The sequence below is a fragment of the Delphinus delphis genome, chromosome 1 (genome assembly GCF_949987515.2).
Source record: "Delphinus delphis chromosome 1, mDelDel1.2, whole genome shotgun sequence".
Lineage (NCBI taxonomy): Eukaryota > Metazoa > Chordata > Mammalia > Artiodactyla > Delphinidae > Delphinus > Delphinus delphis.
In genome coordinates this window covers 146,072,873-146,096,410 of record NC_082683.1, presented here as the reverse complement: position 1 = coordinate 146,096,410, position 23,538 = coordinate 146,072,873, and the positions used below count along the sequence as shown (strand labels likewise).

The 23,538-nt window shown below is 44.3% G+C and overlaps 1 protein-coding gene across 1 annotated transcript in view; it reads left to right on the top strand.

Moving 5' to 3' along the window:
* The window catches only part of HHAT (hedgehog acyltransferase), a 363,481-nt gene that overhangs the window by 297,058 nt on the left and 42,885 nt on the right, over positions 1-23,538 (top strand). Inside the window, exon 11 of the mRNA XM_060010033.1 lies at positions 7,045-7,189. Coding sequence (XP_059866016.1) covers positions 7,045-7,189 — 145 coding nt within the window. The remainder of the gene's footprint in view (positions 1-7,044; positions 7,190-23,538) is intronic.

Below are 23,538 nucleotides of genomic sequence, written 5' to 3'. Positions count from 1 at the left end.
GGAGATATACTGAACCTCCTTCTGTAATTGTGAATTCCAATTGCTTTTTAAAAGTCCAATGCCATTCTAAGCCATATTGTTCTTGAAAATATTGAGGTCCTGAAATTGACACTTGGTGGGTATCTATCAACCATTGCTAAAGGAACACATGCATGAAGTATCTGTGGAACAAACATTTCTTGAAAATCTACTTTGTATCTGGCACTGAAGAGATAAACTTCTTGAAGATTCCAGTCTAGAGGAGGGGATAATCACTGTTACACAGACGTGAAGTTGTATAATGTAGTGGGGGGTAGGAAGACATTGAATTAGTGAAACCTGTGTGAATCCTGCTCTGTACTTACCAGTGTATATAACCTGGGTCCAGTTACTTAATATCTGCTCCTCTAGTTCGTCCTTTGTAAAATGGGAATAATTTAACCTACTTTGCAGTATAGGTAAAGTTCTTCACATAGTGAATTTTTTTACATTAAAAATTGTAGCTCTCTAAGACCTATATAGATTGATGCTATCTATCCCATAGCTTATAGAAACAGAAAATAGGTGATCAACACTCCCAGGTTTAGGGTGGCCTACAGTTATCAAATACCAACTGTGAACTAGGTAGATGGGGATCCTGAGCTTGCTCTGGGCAGCACAGTTAAAAGGTGGAAAGCCAGAACCTGAACCCAATTTGGGCTGGTCCAAAGCCATTGCTCTCCTGAGCTGACATTGGGCTGGAGCTTGAAGAAGGAATAAGGAGGGCACATTCTAAGTAGAGAAAACAGCTTGGACAAAGGCACAGAGATGTAAAAGTGCATGTTATGTTTGGAGAGCAGTGAATAGAGCTATACCATTGAGAAAGAGTGGCAGGAGTTAAGGTTGGAAAGTGAAATGGGCTCTGATTGTAAAGTGCCTTCCCAGTTTGGATTTTAGTCTGTAAGCAACGAAAAACCACTAAAATACTTTGCATAATGGAGAGTCATAGTCAGTGTGCTTGATGAACTAGAGGAGTAAAGGCCAGAGTAGAGCATGCCAGTTAAGAAAGAGTCTTCTGCGAAATCCAGAGCAGAGACGTACAGACTGGAGGTGGGTCCATGGTAGTGGAAAAGTAAAAACACAGGGTGACACGGTTCTGTTGGCCATTCCAGAACTTTTAGCAAGACCCCAGGCACTTAATATATGGCTTAAGCTTTCTAAATGTAACAGGAGACAGCTGTTTCCTTAGTTATTTGAAAGTTCTCTGAAATCTTTTCATATGCTGCATGGATTTGGATCCTAAGTTATAGCCTCTGCTGTTTTTAACTGAACTGGACTTCTAAACTGTGGAGCAGGTAACTGTTCCGTTTAAGCAAAGCCGGCTTTGCCTTCATCACTGCAGGTATCTGACTCTCTCTTAGGAGCATGTATTGCTTAGATCACAGTAGCAAACAGAGATTGAAAATTTTAACTTCATTGGCCAGAGATTTTTTGACACTCCATACGTGTACAAAGTGTTGCTTTCTGAGTGCCTTCATGTATTCATTTGGCTTGGATATAGCATGGGGATGGAATAGTAAGGAAGTCAGGAGATTCTGTAACTTACGTAGGGCAAAGAACAGGTGCCCTGTTCTTTGGGAGGAAGGAACAGGTGTAAGATAATTACTGAGCGCACACAGAGTATGCGTGGGCCTTGGGTGTTACAGATTGAAGAATAGGCCACGCTGTCCTTCAGGAACTTACCATGCTGGTGGGAACATGAGAGAGATGGGTAACTGGTAAAACAGACTTCTAAGTGGAAATGACCCAAGTGCCTTGAGAATGGAAGCAAGGGGAGCAGTGTCCTGGCAGGTTGGTACAGAGATGGGACAGGGACACTGGGATGAGTTTGGGGTTTGGGTCCTCCTGACCCTGAGCGTTTCACTCTGACCACCCTTCTCTTTCACAAGAGCTATAATTGTTTCTTTTGTTGTCTTTGGTCTCATCTTTATGGCCTGTGGGGTGTCCACCCCTCGTTTGCTCTCCCTGGTCTGCACTAGTCTCTCCCGTTGCCATGTCCTTGTTTATCCTCTCTTTCCCTCTCGTTAGTGTTTTTATTAGAAAATGAAAAACTTCAGTGATTATATGGAAGAACTGTGTCCAGCTGCTCAAACCCACCCAGTTTCTTTTTTTAGCTTCTCCCCCACTTAAAAATAAAAAGCATCAGGTCCCACTTGCCAAGCCTTTGTCACTGTCTCCAGCAGCCGTTCCTCCGGCCCATATGCTCCCCCAGATGCTCAGCCCGTCCCCTCCTCCTGTCTCAGCCCCACGTGCGGGCCCTCCGTGGACAAGTGCGGGGCCCCCGGAGCACAGCCACCTGCAGCCCCACCACACCATCTGCTTCTCACCCCCACGGCCACTCTGAGCATCACTTCTGACCCAGATTCCGTGGACCGCACCCCCCACCCCAGGCCCTGGCTTGTTTGCCTGGCCAGTCCTGTGATTTCCAAGGACAGGATGTTGACTGGAAAAGATAGAGGAGTTGCCATGGAGATATGAATAAACACACTTGCAGACACCTCGCAGCAGGAACTGCAAACTCTTCTGACAGACGTTTAGTTCAGCCCCAGGTTTCCTTTGTTTGGGTTACATGCCTCACCTTTGGAGTTAGTGTCTTAGAGGGAAGTTTAGAGCCGTCGCTAAACTGTTAGTTATAGCATTTCCACACACCAGCCCTTGTTTCTTCTTTCAGAGACAGCGAGCTCACCCCGAGGAATTAGAGGGTACCTGCTCTTGGGCCTGAAGAGTGGGTTATATTGACACTAACATGGAGAGAAACTGCCCCAACCTGTCGCATGAGTTAAGAGTCAGTGCGAAAGCACTGGTCATCCCTGTAGGGGAACAAAGTGGTGCTTTCCAACGTGCTTGGCCTCCCATTCTTCCTTTCTCCTCCAGGTCTCAGGGCTGTGAGGGTGAGGAGGTTGCTACGTCTTGCCTGAACATAACTGGGGACACAAGAGGCTCCCCCTCTCTCAAATGTGATACCAGGTGGTAGTGGGTGGGGGGAGCGAGGGGGCCTAGCACTGGGACACTATAAAAGGACGCTTTCCCTGCCCTGGGGTGCATTTTTCTGGGCCCCAGGGGGAAACAGGCATGTTTTTGCCATTGCTCCTAGAGATGAGAGCGGAAGGGAGGTTCTGTGCCCCATGGGCCGAGAGAGAAGTTAGCTCTACAATGAAAGTAGAAGAAAACCTTTGACCCTTTCTCAAGAGGGCGCTGTTGACATTTTGGGCCAGGACGGTTCTATCCCACACATTGCAGTATGTTTATAATCCCTGGCCCATCAAATGCCACAGTTACCTCCTGCCAATTGTGTTGTCCTTGGGACAACCAAAAATGTCTAGCAAATTTCCAAACGTCCCCTGGGGTTTTTTTGCTGCCAGAATACTGGATGGCCACAGACTCATCTGTCCTCTGGGAAGAGACCATGACGAGACCAGGGCTCTTTTTTATCCTCATGTAGTCATGGTAATGAAAATGAAAATCTGTTTACTAATCAGTGCCTTATCTGATCAAGTCAGCAGTTCTTTTCATACCTGTTGGATCTTCATTGCACAGTGATTTTTTTTTTCCCCTCCCTATTTGGTTTACAATTCCTCAACCTTTCAAGCACCTGAGCCGTGAGGATGGGTGACTAACATGTGAGGCTTGACCCTGCCCATGAACAACCTGCATCCTAGATGGGAAGGACCACAGGAGTGATGACAGTAATTGCAGTAGGACTTCAGAAGAGACAGTGCAAAAGACAGGAAGTGTTTAAAGTGGGAATTTTGGCCCTGTGGCCCTAGGGGCCCAGAAAGTCATATTTATTGACGGAGCTGGCTGGGCCAAGGGAATATACTCTTGCAGCCTTGCCCAGATGGCATTTTTTTTTCCTCCGGGGAACCCTGAATGTGGTGCTTACCTCTAGAGTTCCTGTAAACCAATGACTAAGGCCAGATGGTTCCCGAGATAGAAAGAAATCCCTGATGTCAAATCTGTCACCTTCTACAATGAGATGAGGGAACCCAAAGAGGAAAGACGAGTTGCAGGCAAGGCTTCCGTCCCCTTTGCTATTAATTATTACCCTCCTGTGGATTATCCAGACAGGTCCTCTTTTTCCTTTCTTCTGGCTCATCATTCTGCCTTCCCACTGGTTCACAATGAAGAGACACAGTGTTCTGTCAAGTTTGCTGCGTGTTGGCAAGGCTAATTTTGCCAGTTCAGAGGATGGGGCTCTTAGTTAAAATTAGGTTTTGGGATTTTCTTTATCATCATCTATTTTGTCTTCCACCCACTCACCCCGGGGTGGGGGTCAGATAATCAAGAATTGCCCATGAGCATCGTGATTTCTCCTTAAGTCTTTGTAGCCTATTGATTCCAACAGCCTGTGCCTTTACCATTCCTGTTAATTTTTAAAAAATAAATTAACTATTTCTAAAGATTGACTTGTGGTCGGTCATTTCAAATCTTAGATCTTCCCTCCTGTCTCTGAGATAAGAGGCTCCTTTGTATTTGCTCTTACTCTGACTTCCGTTTTTCCTGAGTAGAAATAGGAATTTATTGAATCGTGTAGCTGAGAGAGATACTGGGGTAATCAGAGAATCAAAGGAAGAGCAGTAGGAACCAGGGTCTCAGGTGCTGGAGAGAGGACCCCCGTGCCTCCAGCCCTCACTCTCTGCTGCATCTCTTCCCTTGCTCTGCCTCTTGCCCCCCAGCTTCGCCTCCCCCTGTAGCCCGGCCCTCGCCCTGTACCAGGTAACCCGGCACCACAGCCCCGCTTAGCAACCTAATGCAAACAGTGTTTTCCTCTCTGGTTATCTCTGTGTTGATTATTTAATAATTGTAATCATTTCCCACAAAAGGAGAACCACTTTGAGCTTTAACCAAGCAATGTGCGCTCTCTGTAATCAACATTAAAAAGGGAAAGATCAGTGGGGTCTTTGAACTCCCCTAACAGGATATAAGGTTAGGGAAGACTGATAGCGTTTGAACAGAAGTTCCTCACGTTCCTTAGAAATCAAATGTGTTATCAGTGACCCCTGTACCTGGAGAGAATTATTTGGGCACATTTATGTCAATTACAACAGTTCATATTTTCTTGACTTATTATTGTGGATTTTTCCCCCATCTCCCTGCTTCCTCTCACCCCACCTCCTGAGTCACTGCTAATTGAGTCAGTAACACTCAGAAAGTATCTTCCTCTGCTCGAAAATGCAGAAACTGGCAGGTTAATGTCTCCTTATTCTCAGAGGTGAAGAGTGCTGAATTACAATTCTGCTTCATCCCTGTTTCTCTTTCATTACCAGTTTTTATGCTGTGTAGTTCTCTCTTCTCTGGTCTCGTTTGGCCGCATCCCCTGTGCATGCTTGTGGCCTCTCAGAGGAGGGGGAGAGACTAGAGGTCATCTTGTCTGGTGGCCTCTAACCAGGGGCATGTCAGCATCACACGAGAGCTTTCCAGAACAACCGTGTGCAGGCAGACAACTTAGTCACCGCCTGCTACACAGCTTATCCATGAGAAAGTCACACTCTCACAGATGGTGGCAGTAAAACCCATGCTCCAAAATGATGCTAGAGGAGAGAGCCATGGATGGGAAGCTATAGGGTAGCAGGTACATCTGAGCCTACAGACCAGACCTGGGACTGGCAGGGGAGAAACGGGGAGGGGATCAGGAATTCCTTTCTCTAGGCTTTCAGAGGACGCTACCAAGGCTTACAGAGTAGCCACAGATGATCCATAGTAGGGTCACCAGGAATAAGTAAATCTCCTATTTGAGACTCACCCTCTAGCTTAGTCTTTTTTGCTTGTTAATTCAGAATTCTGTTTGTAACAGGAGCACAGCTGAAATCAAGATGCAAGTGACCCCAGAGATGTGCAGGCTTTAGGAAGATATTCAGGAATGATCTCTAGAACCTCTGCTCTCTCTCTTTCCTATGTCTTTTTTGTTTTTTTTAAAAAAATCTTTATTTATTTGGCTGCGTCGGGTCTTTTTGCGGCATGCGGGATCTTTTCGTTGCAGCCCGCGGGCTCTCTAGTTGCAGCGCACGGGCTTAGTTTCCCCGCAGCATGTGAGATCTTAGTTCCCCGACCAGGAATCGAACCCATGTCCTCTGCATTGGAAGGTGGATTCTTAACCACTGGACCACCAGGGAAATCCCTCTTTTCTGTGTCTTTGGATTAGGCTGAGGTATTTGTCGGAAACCTTGGGTTGAGCCGTACCTGGTTCTCATTCTGAATCTGCAGTCCCGAAGGACAATCCCGGTGCACGTACCGATGGGGCGCACATACTCCAGCCACAGCATTGTGATCTCACTCAGTAGGGCACCAGAATGATCAACGCTGAGAAATAAACACTTTGTTTCAGTTATGAAATCCCTGAGAAAATATTAAAAGGGGAGGAAAAGTGCAGTGAAGACCTTGGACGGACGAGCAGAAATTTTTATCATCATTACTGGAAATCATCTCTCCAGTTCCTGCTTGTTTTAGGCGCTGTGATAAGCTGACATTCTCTGATGCTGCTACAAGTTCACTCTCGGTGGGGCATGTACCCTGAGCTCTGATTCCAGGAAGGGGGTTGGCTTGTACTGATTCTCCTGAACCCTTTTAATGGGATTCCCACTATTAGTGGGTCAGATTTATGGGGGTGCTTCCCTGAGTCAAGTTAACTGGCCCAGAAGATCGCCCTGAGCTTGACCTCATGACACAGAGTTGTGCTTGTCATCATGGAGAGGAGTCTAAACAGTTCTTGTACCTGTAGGTTTACGTGCAGAAAGCGTGTGGAGACATTTCAGCTAGATCCTCACTAGGTTGGGTGCTTGTGTTACACATGTCAGAGGGAAGCCCATTTTGGCAATAGGAAATAGCAACTTGGGAGTGTGTCACTTCATTCCTTACACCAGAATGCGCATCTTGCAGGAATAGAAGTTTTGAGAGCTGTTTAAATATCAACCTACCTCAGGCTCTGCAGGGAGGCATCCTGAGCTGGTAACAGAGAAAGGCTGTGTGATGTCTCAGCCCGATTTTTTCCACCCTTGTATTGAGATGCCTTCTAACTTTTCCCCATAGGCCCAGTTCCTCTCCCCACAAGCTCGCCGTCGACTCCATGCTGCCCTGGCATCTTGTTCCACCTCCATGCTGATCCTGTCCAACCTGGTGTTTCTTGGGGGCAATCAAGTCGGGAAAATCTACTGGAATAGGATCTTCATACAAGGTAAGTTGCTGTTTTCAGACAATTTCTTGTTTTCCGCATTTGTGCCGCTGGTATCCCGTATGTGACGGCGGGGAGGCATTCCTTGCTCTGTGCGTGGTGTGTGACCTATAAACATACCAGCCAGGAGCAAAGTCCTGTGTTTAGCTGTGGTTTTAACTGTTCCCTATTTTGATGTACATTTTATCTGCCGTGTGTGATACTCATCATCAAAATGTACCATCCCACATCTCCCAAACTCTATCATTCCCTTCTACTAAGCTACCTCTCCAATTACTGGATTTTTCCTAATCTTCCCTGCTATCTTTAGATCAGCCTTCACTACACTGTAGAGTCTTAACCTTGTTCCACTTAATACCCTGAATGTCCTACCAGGAGAATGTCCTAGAAGCCCCATTGTGCTGCTGCTATGGGCACGGTGCCTGGTTTGCCACACCTCTTTGTTGTGGATTTTTTTTTCTGAACACGGGCTTGCCAGTATCAGCAACCAACCTGATGTTTAATGTACATGTGTTTAATGTCATGTATGTCTCCATGTCCACAGCAGAGTCACCCCTGCAGCGGGTAAAATTGCATTAGTAATTGCATTGCATTAATAATTGGTCATCATTTATTTATGGTCATCATTTCCTTTGGGCTAGAACTGAGAGTTACGTCACGTCCTAAGAGTATTGGGAGAATGGGAACTACTCACAGAGCACATTATTCAGCCAGTTCACTGTGTGTTCAGAGCAAAGGTCCCCTGTTCCGTTTCCCTGACCAGTGACCTGGTTTTGTGTTTTTGGTTTCGGAAGTTTTGCCAAGTGGTAATGGTCATGGCTAGGCTGTTACCTCTACATCTGGGTCCCCGACAAGCCAGCGATGCTTTGGCTGCAGCTCTTTTCACAACAGAAATAACCCCAACACAGCTGCATGATCCCAGGGTGCCAGGTCATGAATCTAAACTGTGGCAGGCTTAGGTGAGCCAGGCTCAAAGGGACCGTGAGAGAGCCCTGTTCTGCTTTCATCTTGTCACTACAATACCCCTTTGATCTTGCTTTCTGAGAAATGTTTTAGCTGATAGTTCCTGAAAAGACCAGGTACTTTTTTAAGTGGAAGCTGCCCTTTAATAAAGATGGGAGGTGGACTGTCCTGGTGGCGCAGTGGTTAAGAATCTGCCTGCCAATGCAGGGGACACGGGTTCGAGCCCTGGTCCAGGAAGGTCCCACATGCTGCGGAGCAACTAAGCCCAGGTGCCACAACTACTGAGCCTGTGCTCTAGGGCCTGTGAGCCACAGCTACTGAGCCCACGCACCACAACTACTGAAGCCTGTGCGCCTAGAGCCCATGCCTCACAACAAGAGAAGCCACCGCAATGAGAAGCCTGTTGACACAACTAGAGAAAGCCCACGCGCAGCAATGAAGACCCAACACAGCCAAAAATAAATAAATTAAATAAATTAATTAAAAAAAAAAAAGAATTCTGATTCGGGAAAATCCCACATGCCGCAGAGCAACTAAGCCCGTGCGCCACAACTACTGAGCCTGTGCTCTAGAGCCTGCGAGCCACAACTACTGAGCCCACGTGCCACAACTACTGAAGCCCACATGCCTAGAGCCCGTGCTCTGCAATAAGAGAAGCCACTGTAATAAGAAGCACGCGCACCGCAACGAAGAGTAGCCCCCGTTCACCGCAACTGGAGAAAGCCCGCACACAGCAACAAAGACCCAACACAGCCCAAAAAAAAAAAAAAAAAAAGATGGGAGTTAATGGGGTGCAGAGGACCTAAAGATAAAAGAATCCTCCTTGAAGTGGGCAACACAATGTCGACCTTTCTTGCCTCCTCCCACCATGCCTAGCAAAGAACACGATGACTCTGGAAAATGCTGACTTGGGCTTTGCTGGTCACATGAACAAGAAGACTCTAATCTTTGCTTCAGTAAATAAACGCAGCGGGTTTTTGCTACTTGTGAGGCACTGAGAAGACAAGGGTGGAGAAGGAAGCACAAATGTGGGAGCCAGACATGCAGACGTGTCAACAGAGTCAGGTAATTGCTGTGCCAAAGGCACAGGGGATTGCTGGACATCACAGCACGGAGGGCTGGCCTTCCTGTGGAAGTTGAACTTCACAGAGAGTATGGAACACTAGCGGCTACGTCAGACCATCCCAAACTCTCAGCAATTTTTCCCCATAGAGGTGTATTCCTCTCACAGTTCAGTGAAGGTCCAGTGTTTTTTTCTAAGCAGTGACTCCAGGAGCTAGATGGTTTCTGTTTTGATTCTTCACCTTGTTGTCCCGGCATTATGGAGGAGAAGAGAACACGGGGACAGTGTCACCAGGTACTAAACACCCCCGCCAGAAGCAACACTCGGCGTTTCTGCCCACATTCCGTTGGCCAGCACCAGTCATGTGACCACCCTAAATGCAGTTCAGGGAGATGTGGGGAAGCACACAGGTACCGTAGGCTGTGGCACGGCAGGACAGGGCACATGAGGCAACTGGCTGGAGGCGCCCAGGAGGCAGTTAAAAATGTGACCTGGCATTGGGGAGGAGGATGGACGGAATGACTGTGAGACAGGGCATGGAGGCGGTGGGTGAGGCCGTGGGAGTGGATACAGTTCGCCAAGCAGCACACACACAGTGAGAAGGGACAGCTGGGAGGTAAAACCTGGCGATGCTGGCATTTAAAGGGGCAGAGGAAAGATAGCAGCTATAAGGTGTTCTTTCTGCTTCTCGAAGACATGAAGATCAAAGCGTGATTTGCCCTGCACCCGGTGGAGCTAACATCAGGCACACGGGGGAGCGGGGAGCAGGGCTCTGAAATATCTGGTCTGCTTCTGCTGTGTGGGTCCTATTATGATCTACGACTGGATATACCTGTGTCCTCCTTGGAGCTAGGTGCTGGAGTCCCGAGCGAATGATTCTCTGAATATGGAGGGTCCTGGAATCGTTTCTCTCTGGGTTCTGAGGCCAGGGAAGCTCAGCTTAGAAGGCATTTTCTGTGTCAGAGATTCTTCACATCAGCCTGGTCCCATCTCAGCTGGTCTGTCCCATGGGTGCCCTCAGTCTGGGAAGGTTTCCTGGGGGTTTGGTGGTTACCTCGTTTGTTCCCCGCTGCGGGTCTTTTATCCCTGAGTGATTGAATTTAGATAGCTCTTGGAGGAAAGTGAACCAGATGGTGCCAAATCTACCATCCTTGAGAACTCTGGATTTCTTTTCATAACTAATTTGGTTGACCTGATAGAAGATTAGTATGAATATTCATGTTTTGGTACAAAAAAGTACTAATGAGTTTATAGGCTGCTTCCTCAGCCGCTGCTGGGGGTGTCATATTAGCTTTCTAAAATAAAAAGAATCTGAATTCTGAAAATCGTCTGGCTCCAAAGGTTTCAGATAAGGGATTGTTGTGCTGTACCTATAGCTGCTGATGGATGAGCCAGGACTTAGACATCCTGCTTGTCTCTGGCCTCTTCCTTTGGCCACGTGATCAGGAGCTGTTTTTCCAAGACCCATCTGTACACACGGAGGAAAACATGAAGGAGTGAGCCAGGAGGTCTGACTGTGGGGAACGGAGAGCGGTTAAGCTCAGTCTCTAGATTTCCAGCTTTCATGGGAAGGTAAATCTTCCCCCAAGGGTAACCACCCTTGTCCCTTTGTGCCTTGATGGGCTGGGACTTGCAGTGACAGAGAGGAGCTGGTAGCACCACAGACTTCCAAGGTGTCCAAGGAGGACAGGGATTATGGAGGAGATTACCAGTGCCCCACAGTGACTGGGATGTGGATACACACACGCCCTAAAGGACAGCCTCATTAATCCTTAGGGAGCCTTTTCCCGGTATCACTGGTGTCTCTAGAAGTATCTCACGATTAGCCTGGAGGAGTTGCCTTGTCTCCCTGACTCCAGTTCACTGCTTTAGACATGGATTTGTTTGCTTTAAGCTACAAAGCTTGTTTTAGTAAATATCTAAATATTTACCTTATGTAAATATCTCTATCCTGGTCTCAACGGGGTTGGTGATGTGAGGCTGTAAACCCAGATCCTTCCCTTTCTGCTGTGCACTCTGCCCAGCTGTCCAGAAAAGTGGACAGTGCCAGCCACAGGATGGAAATGCTGAGTGGCTTTCTGCGGTTCTGGTACATGTCACACAGTGTTATCTCTGCTGCAGAGATTGGAAAAGTAATGTTCAGTTAATTCAGTGGAGAATAAAGAATCTAGATCTTTGCCTTTTAAAAAAATCCCCCAACTTTTACTATTGAAATTTACGTCAAGCAGCTTGAGGAGTGTGACTGTTTAAGCCTATTATATATGTATTTAAAGGAACTTCGCTGGGTCTAGGGATCTGAGAAGGCTGTGGCTGGGGATTTGGTCCCTAAGCCTGCTCTAAGAGGGACCCTGCTGTGTCATGCTTTGCAGAGGCAAACACAGGTTGCTTCTTACATAACTCTGTGGCTCTGAAAAGGATTTGTTGTTGGAAGGAGCTTTCTCATGTCTGCCTTAAAATCTCGACATTGAAGTGTAAGTTAATTTCTTGAACAAGCAGTTGATGACTGCTCTGTAACTCAAAAGTATCAATGCATTATAACTCCAAATCTCCAAATCTGTGTCTTAAGCATCCTTGCAGTGCTCTGTCGTCCTGGGACAGTGGGGAGAAAAGGCAGTCAGTGGGGATGGGTATGCACTGGGAATATATCTGGCCTTGAGGGGGCTGAGAGCTTTACAGTGTTGTTTGGGTGCAGGGTCGTGTTCCTTCTGAAAAGTCCATCTAGTCAACAGAAGGCATGGAACCTAATCATTTCCTAAGTGGTAGAGCCCCAGATCCTGCATCTGTTGGAGGTGGTAGAGACATGGTATCCATCAACCTTTCTCCTGCCTGACTCCTCTTCTCTCTTACACAAACACACACACACACACACACACACACACACACACACACACACGTGTTTGTTTTCCCTTCTTCTTGTTGCCTGATCTAGGTTGGCAAACTCCATCTCAACACTTAACTCCTGACCCTGTGTCAAGGCGAGGAGAATTGGGTTGTTTTCCCACCAGATTGCAATGAGAGAGGAGCTAGCAATTTTCTTATGTAGGTCAGAACCTTTACACTCCCCATATTTGCTTGCTATCTCTAGCTGAGAAAGGAGACAGTATATTTTCTCTCTGATTACTAGCTTGCCCAGGCAGTTCAGTCATCTCCTGACTCAGATGGCTCTGGACAGGCATTTTATTTAAAGCCGAATTGGGGTGTTGCACTGGAAATTCCTAAAGGCTGTGGTTAAATAGAAACTCATTCCCCTCACATCTCGTTACATTCTTGGGACTAAAATTTCATCTTTGATGAGGGGAGACAGAAGGCAGATGTCAGTGTCTCAGGCACCTTCTTTGTGATTCCTTATTTCACCCTCTTCACTAGCCCTTACCTTGCAATGGAGTTTTCATTGCTCTGATTGATTCTGCTTCTGCCCCACTGGATCCTCTGCAAGTTCTAGAAGCATTTGAGGAGCAGGTGCTTCCCACCCATCGTATCGGCAGTGAAGTTGATACGTAGATATAGGTGAAGCGAGTTATCCATGGTTGCACATTGGTCCATTACAGACCATTCTTGGAATCTGAATTTCAAGACTTTCAGATGCCTTGGTTTCTTCTTCAGTCTGCGCCACGTGGTCACCCAGATGTCGTGGGCATCAGTTCTCCTAAAAGTATTTCAGCACAAGTCACTAGGCATAGGACGTGAGAAATAGAGAGTGGGAGTTCTTCTCCAGAAGTGTGCCTGGGGTTATGTTAAAGCTGAGAGAATTTCTAAAATATCTAGAAAGGAGTTTGAATCATCATACATTTAAGTCCTGCTTTCTGTGAGGTTGTGTGAAACTTTTTGCTGTTAACCAGGAGTTTTTGCGAATTCATTTGAAAAGAGTTTTATGGAACTTGGGAACATTTTAAAGTGTCTTTAAATAGAATATCAAGTAAAGGATAGTATGGTTAGACACAGTTCATCGAATAAAAAGAAAGCAATTTTGATTTTTACTGATTCGAAGTCTCTACCTCTCATTGGCCCTCAATCATATATGTGCAGGGTGATATTCAAAAGCATATTACAATCAAATCATTATATTGTCCACCTTAAACGAATACAATATTACATGTCAATTATAGCTCCATAATTATATGTCAGTTATTTCTCAATAGGAAAAAAAAGCATGTTACAAATTAAAATCAAACCAAAATAATTTTAAAAATTTAAATAAGTTCCCTTTATCCTCTAATTAAACCTGATATGTGTTCAATATATAACAGGCTATCTGTAGCCGCACTCCCAAGTCTGTACTCTAAGGCTCAAACCAAGAAGTCACGTGGGATTTCTGAAATGAACACACATCCTGGAATTTATATTATTAATTTATTTGACTGTTTATCACTGTTGTTATTATATTACCAGTGGGTGCAGAAGTAGCTCAGCACGAGCCCTGCCAGTGAATGCCAGCTGACAGTGAAAGGGAAGTGCCCTGGCAGTCTGAAATGGTTATCACACACGCTGGAGGCCCCTTTCACCAAACCTTCTCCTCAGGTCATTACTGAACATTTTATTTAAGTGTTAAAAGTTAAGAATATTTAATTTGGAATTCAGTAACATTTTTGTAACAGAAGGGCAAATCTAGCAAGAGTCATCATTCTCAGGTGTCTCAGCTCTGGGAGCAGATTCTTCTGTGCAGTAGACCCCATCCTTGAGTTTGTTTCTGTTTACCAGCGCACCGGACAGTGACCACTTGCTGTATGCTGCCACTCGCATTAGTTTCCTGTGGCCACTGTAACAAATTAGTATGAACTTAATGACTTCAAAGAGCACAGTTTTATCTCTTACTGTTCTGGAGGCCAGAAGTCTGAAATCAGTCTCGCTGGGCTAAACTCAAGATGTTGGCAAGACTGGTTCCTTCTGGAAACTCGGGGAGAATTTGTTTCTTTGCCTTTACCAGCTTCTGGAGGCTGGCTATATAGCTTGGCTCATGGCTTACCTTCTTCCTCTTCAAAGCCAGCAGTGTAGCATCTTTCTTTTTTTTTTAACATCTTTATTGGGGTATAATTGCTTTACAATGGTGTGTTAGTTTCTGCTTTATAACAAAGTGAATCAGTTATACATATACATATGTTCCCATATGTCTTCCCTCTTGCGTCTCCCTCCCTCCCACCCTCCCTATCCCACCCCTCCAGGCTGTCACAAAGCACCAAGCCAATATCCCTGTGCCATGCGGCTGCTTCCCACTAGCTATCTACCTTACTACGTTTGTTAGTGTGTATATGTCCATGACTCTCTCTCGCCCCGTCACAGCTCACCCTTCCCCCTCCCCATAACCTCAAGTCCGTTCTCTAGGAGGTCTGCGTCTTTATTCCTGTCTTACCCCTAGGTTCTTCATGACATTTTTTTTTCTTAAATTCCATATATATGTGTTAGCATACGGTATTTGTCTTTTTCTTTCTGACTTACTTCACTCTCTATGACAGACTCTAGGTCTATCCACCTCATTACAAATAGCTCAATTTCGTTTCTTTTTATGGCTGAGTAATATTCCATTGTATATATGTGCCACGTCTTCTTTATCCATTCATCCGATGATGGGCACTTAGGTTGTTTCCATCTCCGGGCTATTGTAAATAGAGCTGCAATGAACATTTTGGTACATGACTCTTTTTGAATTTTGGTTTTCTAAGGGTATATGCCCAGTAGTGGGATTGCTGGGTCATATGGTAGTTCTATTTGTAGTTTTTTAAGGAACCTCCATACTGTTCTCCATAGTGGCTGAACCAATTCACATTCCCACCAGCAGTGCAAGAGTGTTCCCTTTTCTCCACACCCTCTCCAGCATTTATTGTTTCTAGATTTTTTGATGATGGCCATTCTGACTGGTGTGAGATGATATCTCATTGTAGTTTTGATTTGCATTTCTCTAATGATTAATGATGTTGAGCATTCTTTCATGTGTTTGTTGGCAATCTGTATATCTTCTTTGGAGAAATGTCTATTTAGGTCTTCTGCCCATTTTTGGATTGCGTTGTTTGTTTTTTTGTTATTGAGCTGCATGAGCTGCTTGTAAGTTTTGGAGATTAATCCTTTGTCAGTTGCTTCATTTGCAAATATTTTCTCCTATTCTGAGGGTTGTCTTTTCATCTTGTTTATGGTTTCCTTTGCTGTGCAAAAGCTTTTAAGTTTCATTAGGTCCCATTTATTTATTTTTGTTTTTATTTCCATTACTCTAGGAGGTGGGTCAGAAAAGATCTTGCTGTGATTTTTGTCATAGAGTGTTCTGCCTATGTTTTCCTCTAAGAGTTTGATAGTTTCTGGCCTTACATTTAGGTCTTTAATCCATTTTGAGCTTATTTTTGTGTATGGTGTTAGGGAGTGATCTAATTTCATTCTTTTACATGTAGCTGTCCAGTTTTCCCAGCACCACTTATTGAAGAGGCTGTCCTTTCTCCACTGTACATTCCTGCCTCCTTTATCACAGATAAGGTGTCCATATGTGCGTGGGTTTATCTCTGGGCTTTCTATCCTGTTCCATTGATCTGTATTTCTGTTTTTGTGCCAGTACCATTACTGTCTTGATTACTGTAGCTTTGTAGTATAGTCTGAAGTCAGGGAGCCTGATTCCTCCAGCTCCATTTTTCCGTTCTCAAGATTGCTTTGGCTATTCGGGGTCTTTTGTGTTTCCATACAAATTGCTAAATTTTTTTTTCTAGTTCTGTGAAAAATGCCAGTGGTAGTTTGATAGGGATTGCATTGAATCTGTAGATTGCTCTGGGTAGTAGAGTCATTTTCACCATGTTGATTCTTCCAATCCAAGAACATGGTATATCTCTCCATCTATTTGTATCATCTTTAATTTCTTTCATCAGTGTCTCATAATTTTCTGCATACAGGTCTTTTGTCTCCTTAGGTAGGTTTATTCCTAGATATTTTATTCTTTTTTTGCAATGGTAAATGGGAGTATTTTCTTGATTTCACGTTCAGATTTTTCATCATTAGTATATAGGAATGCCAGAGATTTCTGTGCATTAATTTTGTATCCTGCTACTTGACGAAATTCATTGATTAGCTCTAGTAGTTTTCTGGTAGCATCTTTAGGATTCTCTATGTATAGTATCATGTCATCTGCAGACAGTGACAGCTTTACTTCTTCTTTTCTGATTTGGATTCCTTTCATTTCCTTTTCTTCTCTGATTGCTGTGGCTAAAACTTCCAAAACTATGTTGAATAATAGTGGTGAGAGTGGGCAACCTTGTCTTGTTCCTGATCTTAGTGGAAATGCTTTCAGTTTTTCACCATTGAGGATGATGTTTGCTGTGGACTTTTCATATATGGCCTTTATTATGTTGAGGAAAGTTCCCTCTAGGCCAACATTCTGCAGGGTTTTTATCATAAATGGGTGTTGAATTTTGTCAAAAGCTTTCTCTGCATCTGTTGAGATGATCGTATGGTTTTTCTCCTTCAATTTGTTAATATGGTGTATCACATTGATAGATTTGCGTATATTGAAGAATCCTTGCATTCCTGGAATAAGCCCCACTTGATCATGGTGTATGATCCTTTTAGTGTGCTGTTGGATTCTGTTTGCTAGTATTTTGTTGAGGGTTTTTGCATCTGTGTTCATCAGTGATATTGGCCTGTAGTTTCTTTCTTTGTGACATCCTTGTCTGGGTTGGTATCAAGGTGATGGTGGCCTTGTAGAAGGAATTTGGGTGTTCCTCCCTCTGCTATATTTTGGAAGAGTTTGAGAAGGATAGGTGTTAGCTCTTCTCTAAATGTTTGATAGAATTTGCCTGTGAAGCCATCTGGTCCTGGGCTTTTGTTTGTTGGAAGATTTTTAATCACAGTTTCAATTTCAGTGCTTGTGATTGGTCTGTTCATATTTTCTATTTCTTCCTGATTCAGTCTTGGCAGGTTGTGCATTTCTAAGAATTTGTCCATTTCTTCCAGGTTGTCCATTTTATTGGCATAGAGTTGCTTGTAGTAATCTCTCATGATCTTTTGTATTTCTGCAGCGTCAGTTGTTACTTCTTCTTTTTCATTTCTAATTCTATTGATTTGAGTCTTCTCCCTTTTTTTCTTGATGAGTCTGGCTAATGGTTTATCAATTTTGTTTATCTTCTCAAAGAACCACCTTTTAGTTTTATTGATCTTTGCTATTGTTTCCTTCATTTCTTTTTCATCTATTTCTGATCTGATTTTTATGATTTCTTTCCTTCTGCTAGCTTTGGGGTTTTTTTGTTCTTCTTTCTCTAATTGCTTGAGGTGCAAGGTTAGGTTGTTTATTCGAGATGTTTCCTGCTTCTTAAGGTGGGCTTGTATTGCTGTAAACTTCCCCCTTAGAACTGCTTTTGCTGCATCCCATAGGCTTTGGGTCATTGTGTCTCCATTGTCATTTGTTTCTAGGTATTTTTTTTATTTCCTCTTTGATTTCTTCAGTGATCATTTCATTATTAAGTAATGTATTGTTTAGCCTCCATGTGTTTGTATTTTTTACAGATCTTTTCCTGTAATTGATATCTAGTCTCATGGCGTTGTGGTCAGAAAAGATACTTGATACAATTTCAATTTTCTTAAATTTACCAAGGCTTGATTTGTGACCCAAGATATGATCTATCCTGGAGAATGTTCCATGAGCACTTGAGAAAAATGTGTATCCTGTTGTTTTTGGATGGAGTGTCCTATAAATATCAATTAAGTCCCTATTGTTTAATGTATCATTTAAAGCTTATGTTTCCTTATTTATTTTCATTTTGGATGATCTGTCCATGGGTGAAAGTGGGGTGTTAAAGTCCCCTGCTATGAATGTGTTACTGTCGATTTCCCCTTTTATGGCTGTTAGTATTTGCCTTATATATTGAGGTGCTCCTATGTTGGGTGCATAAATATTTACAATTGTTATATCTTTTTCTTGGATCGATCCCTTGATCATTATGTAGTGTCCTTCTTTGTCTCTTTTAATGGTCCTTATTTTAAAGTCTATTTTGTCTGATATGAGAATTGCTACTCCAGGTTTCTTTTGGTTTCCATTTGCATGGAATATCTTTTTCCATCCCCTCACTTTCAGTCTGTATGTGTCTCTAGGTCTGAAGTGGGTCTCTTGTGGGTCTTGCTTTTGTATCCATTCAGCCAATCTGTGTCTTTTGGTGGGAGCATTTAGTTCATTTACATTTAAGGTAATTATCGATATGTATGTTCCTATTCCCATTTTCTAAATTGTTTTGGGTTCGTTATTATAGGTCTTTTCCTTCTCTTGTGTTTCTTGTCTAGAGAAGTTCCTTTAGCATTTGTTGTAAAGCTGGTTTGGTGGTGCTGAACTCTCTCAGCTTTTGCTTGTCTGTAAAGGTTTTAATTTCTCCATCAAATCTGAATGAGATCCTTGCTGGGTAGAGTAGTCTTGGTTGCAGGTTTTTCTCCTTCATCACTTTCCGTATGTCCTGCCACTCCCTTCTGGCTTGTAGGGTTTCTGCTGAGAGATCAGCTGTTAACCTTATGGGGATTCCCTTGTGTGTTATTTGTTGTTTTTCCCTTGCTGCTTTTAATATGCTTTCTTTGTATTTAATTTTTGACAGTTTGATTAATAATGTGTCTTGGCGTATTTCTCCTTGGCTTTATCCTGTATGGGACTCTCTGTGCTTCCTGGACTTGATTAACTATTTCCTTTCCCATATTAGGGAAGTTTTCAACTGTAATCTCTTCAAATATTTTCTCAGTCCCTTTCTTTTTCTCTTCTTCTTCTGGAACCCCTATAATTCAAATGTTGGTGAGTTTAATGTTGTACCAGAGGTCTCTGAGACTGTCCTCAGTTCTTTTCATTCTTTTTTCTTTATTCTGCTCTGCAGTAGTTATTTCCACTATTTTGTCTTCCAGGTCACTTATCCGTTCTTCTGCCTCAGTTATTCTGCTATTGATCCCATCTAGAGTAGTTTTAATTTCATTTATTGTGTTGTTAATCATTGCTTGTTTCATCTTTATTTCTTCTAGGTCCTTGTTAACTGTTTCTTGCATTTTGTCCATTCTATTTCCAAGATTTCGGATCATCCTTACTATCATTATTCTGAATTCTTTTTCAGGTAGACTGCCTATTTCCTCTTCATTTGTTAGGTCTGGTGCATTTTTATCTTGCTCCTTTATCCGCTGTGTGTTTTTCTGTCTTCTCATTTTGCTTATCTTACTGTGTTTGGGGTCTCCTTTTTGCAGGTTCGTAGTTCCCGCTGTTTTTGATGTCTGTCTCCAGTGGCTAAGGTTGGTTCAGTGGGTTGTGTAGGCTTCCTGGTGGAGGGGACTAGTGCCTGTGTTGTGGCGGATGAGGCTGGATCTTGTCTCTCTAGTGGGCAGGTTCACGTCTGGTGGTGTGTTTTGGGGTGTCTGTGGCCTTATTATGATTTTAGGCAGCCTCTCTGCTAATGGGTGGGGTTGTGTTCCTGTTTTGCTAGTTGTTTGGCATAGGTTGTCCAGCACTGTAGCTTGCTGGTCATTGAGTGAAGCTGGGTGCTGGTGTTAAGATGGAGGTCTCTGGGAGATTTTCACCGTTTTATATTATGTGGCACTGGGAGGTCTGTTGTTGACCAGTGTCCTGAAGTTGGCTCTCCTACCTCAGAGGCAGAGCCCTGACTCCTGGCTGGAGCACCAAGAGCCTTTCATCCACATGGTTCAGAATAAAAGGGAGGAAAATTAGAGAGATTTAGTAGAAGTATGAGGAAAGAAAGAAGGAAAGGAGGGAAGGAAGGAAGGAAGAAAGAAAGAAAGAAAGAAAGAAAGCAGGCAAGGAGGAAAGAAAGGAGGGAGGGAGGAAGGAAGGAAGGAGGGAAAGAAGGAAAAAAAGACAGAAAGAAAGAAGATACAGTAAAAATAAAATAAAGTATAATAAAGTTATTGAATTAAAAAATACTTATTTAGAAAAAAAAGGGACGGATAGAACCTTAGGACAAATGTTGGAAGCAAAGCTCTACAGACAAAATCTTACACAGAAGCATACACATACACCCTCACAAAAAGAGGTAAAGGGGGAAAAATCATAAATCTTGCTCTCAGAGACCACCTCCTCAATTTGGGATGATTCGTTGTTTAAAGGAGGGAAGGAAGGAAGGAAAGAAAGAAAGAAAGAAAGAACGAAGGTAAAGTATAATAAAGTTATTAAAATTAATTATTAAGAAAAAATTTTTGTAAAAAAACCATGGACGGATAGAACCCTAGGACAAATGGTGGAACCAAGACTATACAGACAAGATCTCACACAGAAGCACACACATACACATTCACAAAAAGAGGAAAAGGGAAAAAAATCATAGATCTTGCTCTCGAAGCCCACCTCCTCAATTTGGGATGATTCGTTGTCCATTCATGTATTCCACAGATGCAGGGTACATCAAGTTGATTGTGGAGCTTTAATCCCCTGCTTCTGAGGCTGCTGGGAGAGATTTCCCTTTCTCTTCTTTGTTCTCACAGCCCCCAGGGGCTCAGCTTTGGATTTGGCCCCGCCTCTGTGTGTAGGTCGCTGGAGGGCGTCTGTTTTTTGCTCAGACAGGCCGGGTTAAAGGAGCCGCTGATTCGGGGGCTCAGGCGCATTCAGGCCCGGGGTCGGGGGGGGCGGTAGGAGCACTGTGTGCGGGGCGGGCCTGCGGCGGCAGAGGCCAGCGTGACGTTGCACCAGCCTGAGGCCCGCCGTGCGTTCGCCCGGGGAAGTTGTCCCTGGATTCCGGGAACCTGGCAGTGGCGGGCTGCACAGGCTCCGCGGAAGAGGGGTGTGGAGAGTGACCTGTGCTCGCACACAGGCCCCTTGGTGGCGGCAGCAGCAGCCTTAGCGTCTCCCGCCCGTCTCTGGGGTCCGTGCTTTTAGCCGCGGCTCGCGCCCGTCTCTGGAGCTCCTTTAAGCAGCGCTCTTAAACCCCTCTCCTCGCGCACCAGGAAACAAAGAGGGAAGAAAAAGTCTCTTGCCTCTTCGGCAGGTGCAGACTTTTCCCCAGACTCCCTCCCGGCTAGTGGTACACTAACCCCTTCAGGCTATGTTCAAGCCACCAACCCCAGTCCTCTCCCTGCGCTCCGTCCGCATCTTTCTTTTCTAATTTTATTTTTTATTTGAGTATAATTGCTTTACAATGTTGTGTTAGTTTCTGCTGTACAGCGAAGTGAATCAGCCATATGTATACATATATCCCCTCCCCCCGCCCCATCCCACCCATCTAGGTCATTACAAAGCACCAAGCTGAGCTCCCTGTGCTGTATAGCACGTTCCCACTAGCTAGCTGTTTTACACATGGTATTGTATATAGGTATTGACATATAATCTCCCAATTCGTCCCACCCTCCCCTTCCCGCCTCGGTGTCCACATGTTCATTCTCTACGTCTGCGTCTCTATTCCTGCCCTGGAAATAGGTTCATCTGTACCATTTATCTAGATTCCACATATATGCGTTAATATACAATATTTGTTTTTCTGACTTACTTTACTCTGTGCGACAGTCTCTAGGTCCATCCACATCTCTACAAATGACCCAATTTCGTTACTTTTTGTGGCTGAATAATATTCCACTGTATATATGTACCACATCTTCTTTATCCATTCATCTGTCGATAAACATTTAGGTTGTTTCCATGTCCTGGCTATTGTAAAATCTCCTCCTCTCTGTCCTGTTTTTCTGCTCCCATCATGGCATTGCCCACTTTCTAACTCCTCCTGTGTCTCTCCTATAAGGACCCTTATGATTATTGAGCTCACCTGGATAATCCAGGATACTCTTCCCATTTCAAGATCTTTAACTTGATCACACCTGCAAAGTCCCTGCAAAGCCAGGTAAGCCAACTTGCCTGAGTTCCAGGGATTAGGACATGACCATCCTTGGAGGAGCCATTATTTAGTCCACCACGGCACGATTGAGTAACATTTGCTATTACACAGAACATCCGCCACTGGATGTGGCACCACTGCACCACTGCAATAGCTTCTTTCTCAAGAAATTTGATTATAAAATAGCAATTTGGACACACTGCTAGTCTTATTAAAATAAGAATCTGTGGGCTTCCCTGGTGACGCAGTGGTTGAGAGTCCACCTGCCGGTGCAGGGGACACGGGTTCGTGCCCCGGTCCAGGAAGATCCCACATGCCGCGGAGCGGCTGGGCCCGTGAGCCATGGCCGCTGAGCCTGCGCGTCCGGAGCCTGTGCTCCACAACGGGAGAGGCCACAACAGTGAGAGGCCCGCAAACCTCAAAAAAAAAAAAAAAAAAAAGAATCTGTGAAAAGAAATGATGCTTAATTTCACAGAAGTACACATGTGAGATTTGTTGTCTTGAGGGCATTTAGAGAGCAGTGTAGGGAAAAGCTGCAGTTTTGCTTGTTCAACACTTGCTCCGCATTCTTTGGTAACAAATCTCTGTTACCCCACTTTCAGTCTATGTCATACTGAGATCTAGGGGTCAACATGTGAGCGGGACTGGCCCGTCAGTATGGTCTGTCTCCCCACGTGGTGCAATTCCAGAGTTTTTGTTGGAACCGTCAGGGAGGAGAAGCTCTCTTTTGTTGCAGAGGTGTCAGAATATTGGGCTGGAGCTGCTGGCAGCCCTCTTGCTGTCACCAGTAGAGAAGCCAAGAGGAAAGAACTGCATGTTGGAAACTGTATTTTGGAGGTAGTATTTTGAGACAACCCACTGCAACATATTCTTTTTTACCTTTTTTTTTCTTTCTTTGCGGTACGCGGGCCTCTCACCGCTGTGGCCTCTCCCGTTACGTAGCACAGGCTCCGGGCGCGCAGGCCCAGCGGCCATGGCTCACGGGCCCAGCCGCTCCGCGGCATGTGGGATCCTCCCGGACCGGGGCACGAACCCGTGTCCCCTGCATCGGCAGGTGGACTCTCAACCACTGCACCACCAGAGAAGCCCCAACATATTCTTTTTTAAAAAGATTTTATTGTAGTATATTTGATTTACAATGTTGTGTTAGTTTCAGGTATACAGCAAAGTGATTCAGTTATACATATTTTTTCAGATTTTTTTTCCCACATAGGTTATTGCAGAATATTGAGTAGAGTTCCCTGTGCTATACAGTAGGTCCTTGTTGGTTATCTGTTTTATATATAGTAGCATGTGTATGTTAATCCCAAGCTCCTGATTTCCGGGAGATCTTGAAGCCAACATATACGTGTACTTTTCAATAATAGGAGCCTCTGTTTTTTACTCAGTTCACATAATTCTCCAGGGCTCTCTTGTGTTTCTGTGTGTCTTTTGAGCAGATATACTGACTGCTTTTGTTCCAGGCTGTCTTTCCAAGAATATTTGTATAGCAAACATCTTTGGAAGATGGAGATAGTGTCTTTCTCCAAAGTAGAGGGTATTTGATTACTGTCCAGTATAATAAAATA